This window comes from Microtus ochrogaster, chromosome 24 (genome assembly GCF_000317375.1).
Source record: "Microtus ochrogaster isolate Prairie Vole_2 chromosome 24, MicOch1.0, whole genome shotgun sequence".
NCBI lineage: Eukaryota > Metazoa > Chordata > Mammalia > Rodentia > Cricetidae > Microtus > Microtus ochrogaster.
The window spans coordinates 27,498,169-27,509,526 of NC_022024.1; the positions used below are offsets into that span (position 1 = coordinate 27,498,169).

At 48.6% G+C, this 11,358-nt stretch overlaps 1 protein-coding gene across 2 annotated transcripts in view; it reads left to right on the forward strand.

The window, feature by feature from the left end:
* Positions 1 to 11,358, forward strand: part of Plxnc1 (plexin C1) — a 149,656-nt gene that overhangs the window by 110,873 nt on the left and 27,425 nt on the right. For both annotated transcript variants that reach the window (XM_005358143.2, XM_026784439.1), the window contains exons 20-21: positions 453 to 651; positions 4,684 to 4,830. In XM_005358143.2, the coding sequence (XP_005358200.1) occupies positions 453 to 651; positions 4,684 to 4,830 (346 nt within the window). The remainder of the gene's footprint in view (positions 1 to 452; positions 652 to 4,683; positions 4,831 to 11,358) is intronic.

The following is an 11,358-nucleotide window of genomic DNA, read 5'->3' on the forward strand; positions in this document are numbered from 1 at the left end:
AAAAAGCAGAACTGTTATTTTTAAATTTAAAAGCACCGTAAATTTTTGGGAAAGAGACTCACTTCTTGTTGCTAGAAACGTAGAAAATGTCCCGAAGTCGAAATTGATGTGGTTTGTTTGTTTATTGTTTCATGTACCCATCAGGCTGGCCTAAAAGTCACTATGCAACTGATCCTCTTGTCTCTACCCCCTAGTGCTGAGATGGCAAGCATTGCCACATCCAATATATGCCCTGTTAGGAATCAAAACCAGGGCTTCGTGTATGAGGCAGGCACGAGCTATGTGGGTCCTTAGGCCTGGTGTGTAAACCAGGACAGAATTGGTTGGAATCTAAACAACACGAAATGGCTCCTCAGAAGACAATCCCCTATTGCGGCAAGACTCCATGGAAACCGGTGAAGTCCCCCAGGGTCCGGGGCTTGATGGCTCACCCCGGCTCTGTTTTTAAACAGGTGTCTGTTCGCCTCCTTCCTCACCATTGCTCTGCAAACCAAACTGGTCTACCTGACCAGCATCCTGGAGGTGCTGACCCGGGACCTGATGGAGCAGTGTAGCAATATGCAGCCCAAGCTCATGCTGAGGCGCACCGAGTCCGTGGTGGAGAAGCTCCTCACGAACTGGATGTCTGTCTGCCTCTCCGGTTTCCTCCGGGTAGGTGTCACAGGGCCCTGCAGGGTCAGAGGTAAGACAATAGGCAGCTATTTTTAGCACACGCTGGTGTCTTTATGGACCAAGTCCAGAATGCCCTATGGTGTCAGTGTTTAATTGTACTTGATCTTGGGCCTTCTAGATTGTACGGAAAATAAAAAAAAAAAATGGTGGGTTTTTGGTTTGTGTGTTCTGTTAGCGGTCCCTGTAATTCATTTAGGAATCTCTCAGGTAAGATTTTGATATGTGAGCTCATCCTCTTACCTTTGACATTAATTGGTCTTCCTGGTCCTGCCAGCCCTTTCTGAGGCCAGGGAACATTTCAGATGCTGATGAGCACAAACATTTCTTGGGTCCTCTACAGCAGGCTTGAAATACTCATTATTTGCCAATATGCTGACAGCTAATGACGGTCCCTTCTTCCCAGGCATTCGGCATTAAAGCAAGTCCCCAGTGAGCCTTCTGTCCTCAGAGTTCACTTTCTTGAAGTGACTATGGAATGTGGTCGAATTTAATTGCATCTTAAAATCTTTGTGAATGCAAACTCTCTCTGGTTTCCATGGTTAGCAGAGTGGGCCTGGGAGCCCAGGGCTGGGTCTGCTGGCACTCAGACAGCTGCATCCCTTCCTTGGCATGTTACCTGGGACCTTGACAAAAGATGGGTATTGCCGGGCTCATTTAAACACAGATGAGAACGTGTATGCCGTGGCTCAGTATTGAGCAAGAACCCCATAAGTACGAGCTATTATTATAAAATATTAAAATGAAAATGAGGGTGTTCGCTGGCACCTGGTCTTTGTTCAGCTCTCTGAGGTCCTGGGATGGAAGGTTCTTTGATTTCTCCAGCCATCCAGAGTCCAGCAGAACGGCATCATTGTGTATTTGCAGCTGGTTTAGAAATCTAATTAAACTCTGAAGAAGATGCACGGTTATGCCACAGGTTTTAACGGGGCTGCTTAAGCTGAGATCCACAAGCAGCACTTTAAATTAGGCTGTGCCCAGTTTAATGTTGAATGCAATTCTACGAGTAGATGCACATTTAAAAAAAAATTTACCGACTCTTCCCCATTCCCAAGGCAATGGCCGTTTGTCAAGATTAATGAAATCCGCCTTCTTTTCTGTTTACTTGGTACACATTATCTGTTCTGGGGAGGTGTCAAGTGGTTACTTTTGGGGTCAACCGCTTTTGAGTCTCACTGTGGTTGGGTGGGCCACAACTGCTGTGGAGCGCAGGTGACAGGCTCTCTCACCAGGCCCCCATGTCTTAGTCCTCAGCTGGCCCTGCTAAGTCAAAAGCCCTGGGCTGGTGTCCACCAATCTCCTCTCTGAAAACTCCTTCAGGGAATCCCCGTGGCTGTTGTATATAATCCCCAGAGGTAGCAGAAAAGAAAGCAGTGGCCCTGGGTAGGGGGGTAGTGTTGAAAACAGAAAGCTTGCTATCTGTGGCTGTGTTCCCCTGCTCCTTAGCTGCCCACCTCGCTGGCTGCCTGAATCCCTGGGGTTAGTGCCTTCACTGTGGGCATTGTGTTGTTGTTTTGCTTGTTTGTTTGCTGGTTTGGTTGGGTTTGCAACCGCTGGTGTGGCTACTGGTTTGCCATCCACTTCCGGCTCATCCTTATACCAAGCTTTCTGGAATGGCTCTCAGGCACTCCTTAGAAAGGAGTGAAGTGTTCAGAAAGTCTGGGCTCCAAGCCCAAGCAGCCCCCTTGAGCAAAGCATTCTGGGTCAAGATTTCTTCTCTGTGCTGATTCAAGAGTGTGTGGAGCACTTGGTGGTGAGCGGGGGTGTGGCACCGTGCCCAGGAGGAAGTGGCACCCAGCCAGGCCTGGGTAGAACTTTCACTTTCAGTAGAATTCCCTCTGGTGGATCAGGGGGCTTGGGAGTCTGACCGGCCCAGCCCTCTTGCCCTGCTCACAGATGGTAAGCAAGCAGCAACCATCAGTAATATCCCCTTCCAGGACTCCAGGGTCTGGTGGGGACAGTAATGACAACTGACATCTATTACGGACATCAGGCTGTTGCTATACGTGTCAGACATCAGGCTGGGAACTTGTGTTGTCTTAATGGTCCGGAGAGATGAGTGCCTTTTTGGCCATTTTGCATATGGGAAAAATCAAGGCAGACAGCATAGATGAGATTCTGTAGGTTCGAGGCTGGCATGGGTGATGCCAGCCTCTGAATGCCCTTTGTGAGCTGACAGCCAACTGGTCTGTCATCCAAAGAGGAGAGACTTGTCTCCAATAGGTGAGACATACCTAAACCTCATGTTAGCTGATGACAGATCTCATGGCCTGTGGTTCCCTCGGCTGCTCAAACATCAGTCTCTCTAGGGAGACTTTTTAAACTGCCTCTGATCCAGAGATCCGGGTCGGGGGACATCCAGGTTTGGTCTGCGTCCTGTGCGGCACAGGGGGTAAGGGCGATCCCCAAAAGGTGCAGGGGTGATTTAGTCAGAGTTAGAACTGTGGGCCTGAGTAGCAGTGTGACCAGATCACCCTACCAGTTTCCGGAATTCTGGAAACTGTTGGCGAGAGAGCCCTTAAGTCAGTGGCGGCTCCCTCTGCCTAGCCCAGAGGGCCTGGCTGTCCTCTGTGCCAAGCAGTGTGGATGATCCGGTCCCCACACGGCAGCCTTTGGTGTGCCTCTGATGTGTGCAAGGAAGGGAGAAGTAAGGCTCTTAGGTTTGTGGTCAGGACATCACCCCAGGGGGTGGAGGAAGGCAGATAGCGGCGAGATTACAAACCCTGAAATAAAGGAAGTTTCTTGTGAGAATGAAATGCCAGGTCCCCCCGCCCCTCCTTGGAAACTTTTGCACATTCCCCCTCTGTCCTGCTGAAGAGAGACACTCAAGGATGTATCTGTGGAGTGGAGAAGAGCAAAGGAAGGAAGGGAGTGGACTAGGTGAGAGAGACGATGGCAAGAGGGCAAGAGGAAAGCCCAGGCCTGGGGAGGGGGCTGCGCTTGCCAGAAGTAAAAAGGAAGAGATGGGGTGAGGGTAGGTGGCCCCAAAGTGGGGGAGTTCCTCCTGCGCACAGGAGATCAGAGAGCGCCGGAGGGATCCAACTTTGAAAGCCGAATTAGTTGGCTGTGCAGATGAACTTGGCAACACGGGGCTCCAATTGGATCCACGTAGCTACTTTTTCATCTTTCCTGAGGCACTCTGGCACCCTGGCCTGGGCACAACCCTTCTTCCTCCAACGAAAGGCCCTAATGCTCATAGATCCTGGAAACCTCATTATTAGGAGGAACCGAAAATGACCCGGGGCTGCAGGCCTCAGGAAGCAGCACAGAAGCAGAACACAGCCTGTTCCTGAGCTACCCAGTGTCCCTTTGAACATAAGCAGCGGCACATTTGGGCCACCCAGCCCCAGACTCAGAGGAGAGTGTTCACCGGGGACAGGAGCCCTGGGTCAGCCCTGAGAGGACCAGGCACAGACTTGGTACAGTAAACAGAGTACTGCCCATGTGACAAAGGAATTGGGCAGGAAGTGTCTGAATATTAAGGGACAAGGGCTGGCACATGGTAGGGCACAGGTCACAGACAGCTAAAGAGAAGGCCACTTCCCTTACCCCAAACTGTTAACTCTGACAGGCCACCCACCTCTGCATATGTTTAGAACATTCTTGTGTTGGTCCCTGTTGCCAACACTAATGGAAGCACTTTTTTTTTTAATGTCACTTATTTTTGGTTTGCAATTAAATAGGAATGTAAACACGGTTAAATCTCTACCTACCTCCGTGAACCTTTCTCAAGCACTTGCCTACTGATGAGCAGTCGTCTGCCAGACAGGGACTAAAACATGAAATTACCGGGTCTTACAGATGCCTCCCCAGTGTTGGGGGCGCTGTGTGCATATACATAAGTACGTGTGAGGTAGCTTCCTGGCTCCCGGCTTTTGCTCCTGGGCTCTAGTGGCATGATACATATTGTCTTGGGGGTAGCATGTTGATGGTTGGGAAATACCGCCGCCTTTGACTCGTGGTAGCGCCCTGGGCTTCACAGAAAAGCTAACTGTTGCTTTCCTCTTTTCCAAGGAGACTGTTGGCGAGCCATTCTATTTGCTGGTGACGACCCTGAACCAGAAGATAAACAAGGGTCCCGTGGACGTGATCACTTGCAAAGCGCTGTACACCCTGAACGAAGACTGGCTGCTGTGGCAGGTCCCTGAGTTTAACACTGTGGTAGGTTTGCCTGGAGTGCCCCATCCAGACTCAGAGGGGCGGGTGGCTGGGTCACTGTATCCTAGCCATTGGGTGGGGGACTCGGGTACCTACTTAATTAAAAGGAGTGGTTGATGAAATATTAACACGTGCTCATATAATAGATTTTAATTACTTGGATCGGGGAAGGAAGCATTGTGACGATGCCTGGGGTACTCATCAATTTCCGAAGATTTTAATATCAGGATTGCTTATAGCTTTTAGCATCGTCAAAGGAAATGCAAAGTGCTCCCTATTCAGCACTTATAATTGCAATCAGGCTTTCTCAGAGGGCTCTGCTCAGGGAAGACAATGTGTGAAGATATATTTCCACCCAATTGAGGCCGTCTTATTTTAGGGCGATAACACATGACAAATGGCACCGTGTTCCCCATGCAGCATGACGCCTTGCTTTATTTCCCTGAATTAGTTACAAATGTTTGGTGTCACGCACTTAATGTACTGTGATCTCATAGATATTTTTGGAGGAATGCTGAAGACCCCTGCAGGAGGATAAGGGGCCAGGCTGCCCGAGAGTTCCAAACTTTGGAGAACTTCCTTTTAACCCATTCCTGCTCCACCCACCCTCAACTCCCCCCCCCCAAAAAAAAAGAGACAGCACTTTGGGGCGTTTGGGGAGTTTTGTGGCAGAGGCCCTGTGTGGAAAATACCTCCTGCACGGCTCAGGAGCTTTCTAAGCTTTTCCGTTCTCGTGGACTTGGGGGAGGTGGCTGTGTTTTGGTTTGATCTTTAGCTCTATGGAGATTCTCGGCTTCTTTACCATCTCATTAGTGGAGAGGGAAGAAACAGATTCCAGTGGGATTCAGGAATTGCTCGCTGAAGAGCTAAGACTCCTGTGGCTTTGCTCCGAGTGGCGAGTCCTGTGGTATCATGCGAGAAGAATTCATTCCCTAATTGAAGAAGGCACCATGCTGCGGTGGACCATATCATGGTTATGTCGCGCGCACGTGCGCGTGCGCGCGCGCGTGTGTGTGTGTGTGTGTGTGTGTGTGTGTGTGTGTGTGTGTGTGTATGTGTGTGGGCGGGGAGGAGCCGGTGGGTCAGCTGTTTCCAGTTCCCCTCATGCCATATGTAACATCCCCATTAGAGATAGCTGTGTGCTCAGCAGGCATGCAAGATGCAGGAAGCTGTACAGAGGGAACCCGTGTCAGTGCTCTGGCTTCTGTGGATAACGGTCAGCATCTCGGAGGCAGCGCAGTGGCCCTCGAACTTTGTCACGCATCACTACTGTCTGGAGAGCCTCAGACCAATTGTTAGGTGACCCTAGATACAAGTCTGGAATGTGGCCTAGAATCTGCATTTTTAAAATTTACTTTATATTTATTTTTATTTGCTATATGTGGGTGCCTGCCTGCCTGCCTGAATCTATATTTGCCTTGTGGGGGCTGGGAGCTGAGTCTAAGTCATTTGCAAGCGCAGCCAGTGCTCTTAACCACTGGTCCATTTCTCCGAAGCTTTACTTATTTTCAACTGTCTGGATGTGTGCACCAGAGTGTATGTCCCCACGGAGACCAGAGTTATCCGATTTCTCCAGAGGAGGAGTCGCAGGTGGTTGTGAGCAACCCAACCAGGGTGCTGGGAACTGAACTTGGGTTCTCTGCCGGTGTAGTGCATGCTCTTAACCACGGAGCCCTTCAGCCTCAGGTCATGCATGTTTAGCATGCACTCCAGGAGCTGCTCGAGAACTGTTGGCACCGGGGCTAAGAGCCTAGGTTCTGGAGCCTTTGCCACAGGCTAGTCAGGTGACACTGAGCGAGTCTCTCCACTTCTGTGCCTCCTCAGTCTCCCCGCCCCCCCGCCCTGTCCCCACCATAGAAAGGTGACAATCATGCTGTCTGTCCATCTCATGAAGGTTTTACAAAGATCAAGAGACTGTACAACACACTTGCTGCACACACACGCAGATACAAGCGAGTGCACACACACACACACACACACAGATATATGCATGCACACATGCTGACACAAAGAGGAGCTCTACCCTCCCATGGACATGATGTAAATCACCTGGGGGTCCCTGGCTTATTCCATCACCTCCTTTCTCACCCTGTGGTCTTTCCTGCTTCTTGGCCACCAAGCCCAAAGCAGCATGTGGCCCTCAGTGGCAGCAGGGAGAGGCTAGCAAGGTGTCCTGGGCTTTCCAGAACTAGGAATTCAATCCACCTCTTCCCCATAGAAATCACCCGGTCTTGCCAGGTGAGGCTGCTAGAACAGAAAACAGCCCTCCCAGGGTTCCCCAAAGAGAAATGCTCACCAGTGAACGGTGATTTGGGGGATCCAGCAAGATTTCTTCTTGTGAAACATTGCACCAGACAGGGAGGAGCCAAGAAGAGTTGGGACTGTGGTGGGGAGAGGGGAAGGGAGTCAGCTGCCCTGAAAAAAAAAGAAAAAAAACTTTTGAGGTTGGAGTCTTTTTCCAGCACTTTACATCTGAGCCCGTTCTCTCCCTTCCCATTCGGAAACATTATTTATTTCACAGTCAATTAAGACCACGTGTTTCTGGTTTGTTAGCACTCAACTCATCGTCAAAATGTTACTTGATGTTGAAGAAATTCATGCCGACTCTTTGAGTTTCTCCCCTTTTATAGCCTCTGGGGGAAATGCAATGGAAAATTAAATCTATGCTCTGTCCTTCTCTGATTCCTGCGCGTTGGAGAGAGCGGAGCCTGGCAGAGAGAGGTGGGCCCTCTCCTGGAGCCTTCGTTTTTTCTAATGCCTTTCTTTCCTTGGACCTTTTCCAACCACCCTTTCATGGTGGCTGATGATACCGGAAGCCAGAGAGAAGGCGCATGATCTAGTCTAAGCTTGTGTGACAAAAATGTTACCAGAAGGTCAATATAAAAAATTTAAGGTTTTTCATTTCCTGTCATACAAGTTCTCCCAGCCTGAACCATTCTAAGTTTCCCCTTCTTGATGCCCTTCCTCCCTGTCCCCACATCCCTTCCTCCCGCCCTCCCAGGCTGCATTCCTGGTAGCTCACAGAGCTTCGCTTTGCTAAATTTGCCTGAGGTGGTTTATGTAATTGAAAACCAAGGTGTGGTGAACAAATTGGAGAGAGAGAGAGAGAGAGAGAGAGAGTGTGTGTGTGTGTGTGTGTGTGTGTGTGTGTGTGTGTGTAAGTACTATCAAGGACAATCAGAAAGCTCTAGAACAGTCACACGAACAACTTGAAATAGCAAAAATCAGTGCCATGGCAGGGCCTGGTTGAGAAGAAGCCCATTTGGATTCACGCTCAGAAACAGCCTCACACAACAAACTATGAGTTAGGTTTCACACCTCCTAGGTTAGGATGCTTCCTCTCTGAGGTGTAGGGTGTTTTCTAGAACATAAAACCATGCTGCCAGGTTTTTTTTTTTTTTTTTTTTTTTTTTGTATTTGAAATCATTATACTAACAAATCATTCTGAGAAGTCAGATTTTGTTCATCATGTCTTGAGAGGATACTTGCCTAAGCAAAGGCCTGCAAGTACCTGGAGCCCCAGGCTGGCATCTGACAAGTCAGATGACCCCAATCTCACCTCCCTCCCACCCTCCCCCACCCTCTCTCTGATGCTTCTGGGGAGGGCTTGTCTCCACACACCACCCTAGATTTCCTTTCATGTGTAGGGGCTTCGGGTAGGAGACGGCTGGACAAGCACCATGACCTGAGTTCAGGTCTCCAATACCCACGTTAAAATGAGTCACTGAGGCACACCTGTAGCCCCAGTGCTAGGGGAGGGGGCGGGCAGTTCCTGTAGGCTTTGCTATAGCTCCGGGTTCAGCGAAGACACTGTCTCAAGAAATGAAGGTGGAGCATTGGTTCAGAAAGACTGCATGTTGGCAGGGTGCCTCAGCAGGTAAAGGGTCTTGCTGCCAAGCCTGGCAACCTGAGTTCCCTTCTAGGCACCCACGTTGTAGAAGGAGGAGAGAACTTGTCCCTCAAGTCGCCCTGTACCTGCTACACTCACACAGACGTTAGTAAACAAATGTAATTTAAGTTCAGAGTCATCCACAGCTACTTGAGAAGTTTCAGGCCAGGGTAGGCTACATGAGACCCCGTGTGAAAGAAAAAGAGAAGACCGCTACTCTCCACACGCCCTCACACGCCACCCGTGAGTTCAGGGTTGACAGCCAGAGTGGAGTAAGACCTATTGATCCTGTTTTCCTCCACTGCAAAATTGAAAGCTTGCGATGCAGCGTTGGCTGCTAAGTGCCTGGCCCCCCCCACACTCCTGCATGTCAGGAGCATGGTTACACAGCAGAGGGCCTGTTCCAGGAAAGTGTACCAACTGGGAGGAAGGGACATTTGCCTCCGTTTCTAGAGGAGATGAGAAAAACCAATAACTCGTAACAGGCGTGCTGAATTAGCAGGAGGAGTTTGACTTGTAATCAAAGTTAAGCAAGAAGAAATGGTTTTTTGAACTCTTAAACCCAGGAAATGAGCGTGCCAGTCTGCTGTATCAGAGAGATAGCATCTTGGCACCCTGGGAAAGTGCGCCGACAAACACATTATTACACTCATTCTCATATCGGTATCAAAGTCTTTAAGATTATTAGAAATTCTTGACAAAGCTCGGGGACGCGCCTGCAGAGACATTAATATGACTGTTGGGATTTGTGGAAGGTTTCCGCCAGCCGATGCCAAGTCGGCCTTCTCCCCAGTGGTCACCATTCGGGGACGCCGCGTGTTGAATACAACATTCCATATCTCACCCAGCTCTGGCTATCCCCAGCAGGAGTTTCTGGGTGCTCCTTACCTCTCTCGGGCCCCTTCGGTTCCATTTAGCTTGTCCTTGCAGAAGATCCACTATCCCCGCAATTAAACAACCCACTGTCCCGATTAAGTCATTCTCTGTTCCTTCAATTACATCCCATTGTTCATTAAGTCCTGATGTTTGCACTTCAGCAATCTTGTTTTTAATACTCCTAGCATTTGTGGAGAAACAGTGAAGTTAATTAACAATCCTTTAGCTCTTTTTTTTCTTTTTCCTTCTACCATAGTGCAAATCATTTTTGAGATAATACTGAAACCATTACTAGCTTTGTAGTTAGCTCCCTGACCAAAGAGTGAAACCATTTTTTTATAATCGTGTTAGGGAAGTCATTCCCTAGTTGACAGCAAGCTGTGGAAGATGAGAAATGAACTTGAAATTGGTGTCTTCAATGGCTCCTGTCTTCCTAATCTTTCTCCTCCCGCTTATAATCTTGGACTGAGAAAAATAATTTCATTATCTCAGCACAAAAGTACTTAATTTTCTTCTCTGTGGTTCAAATTAAGTATTCTTTCCTTGTTAGAGTCTTTATTTATATTTATACCTTTTACAAAACGGAAGCTTTGACAATGGCCATACCTTTCTGTACACATTTTATCTCATCTGATCTTGGAAGTTAAGGAGTCGGGCCTGGCTACCATCCAGGTGGGAGGGTGGTATCACAAATGATGGTGGAAATGAAAATAATTTTCTAGGTTTGTCTCTTTGGAATGGTCATTTTCCCTTTAAAGATAGTGTTAAATGTGGCAGCACTCGCTCTTCCATCAGTCAACAGCCTCAGGCCAAATGATACCCCTTAATCGTTTTTATGAATAAAGATTTATTGGAACACAGATCTGTGTGTTCACTTCTGTATTATGTCTGGTTGGCTCTCTGCTATAATGACAGTGTTGACTAGCTGCACCAGAGACCTATGAACCTGAAGGCCTTAAATATTTTCTACCTGATCCTCTATGGAAAGTTTGACAGCTCTTAAGCTGACACTTGACAGAGGGGACAAAAAAATCTAGACTCTTCCCTCTAACCTTGGAAGTTCTTGGCAAAGCCTTCTCGCTGTCCACAAATCTTTGCTAGCTCTGCTCCCTCCATTCAAGGACAGGCAAGTGTTCTATGTATAGAGAAGCTGATCACAGAAACCAATTGGGGACCTTGTCCCCATCACTTTGTTTTGTTCCGTGTGGAAACGGCTCTCTTCCACTCCCCTCTGCCCACTGTTATTGTGTTAGGGGAGCGGAGTCCCAGCTGTGAGCTGTCCATCCTGGGTGGGACAAGAAGGAACTGGAGCTTGGTGGAAGGTGTGGGGGGGGTGGTCGAGCGCAGGGGCAAGGAGACACCTGCCAAAGCCTGCTGGCTCCAGTGAAGCAAACTGTAGCTTTCTGAGTCTGGTGCAAGAAGATTTTTCTCTTGACTTTCATTTGGTCCTAAAATGAAAGCAGAAATCGATTTTATAGGTTTCCTTGAATGAGAATAATTATTGCTCAAAGACCTTTTATGACGAAGTTGTTGGTTTGTAATAAATTCCTTTATGATTACTTTGTAGGAATTATAAGGTGTCCCAGAAAAGATAACAGCCATATCCAGCCATTGTTAGCCAAGGATATGCCAGAGGAGCCAACTAGGTGGCATTATCGTCCTCCCCGGGGCAATGCTCTCCCCAGGTTCAGTTTATCCCAGTCTCTAAGAACACACTCTCTCTCTCTCTCTCTCTCTCTCTCTCTCTCTCTCTCTCTCTCTCTCTC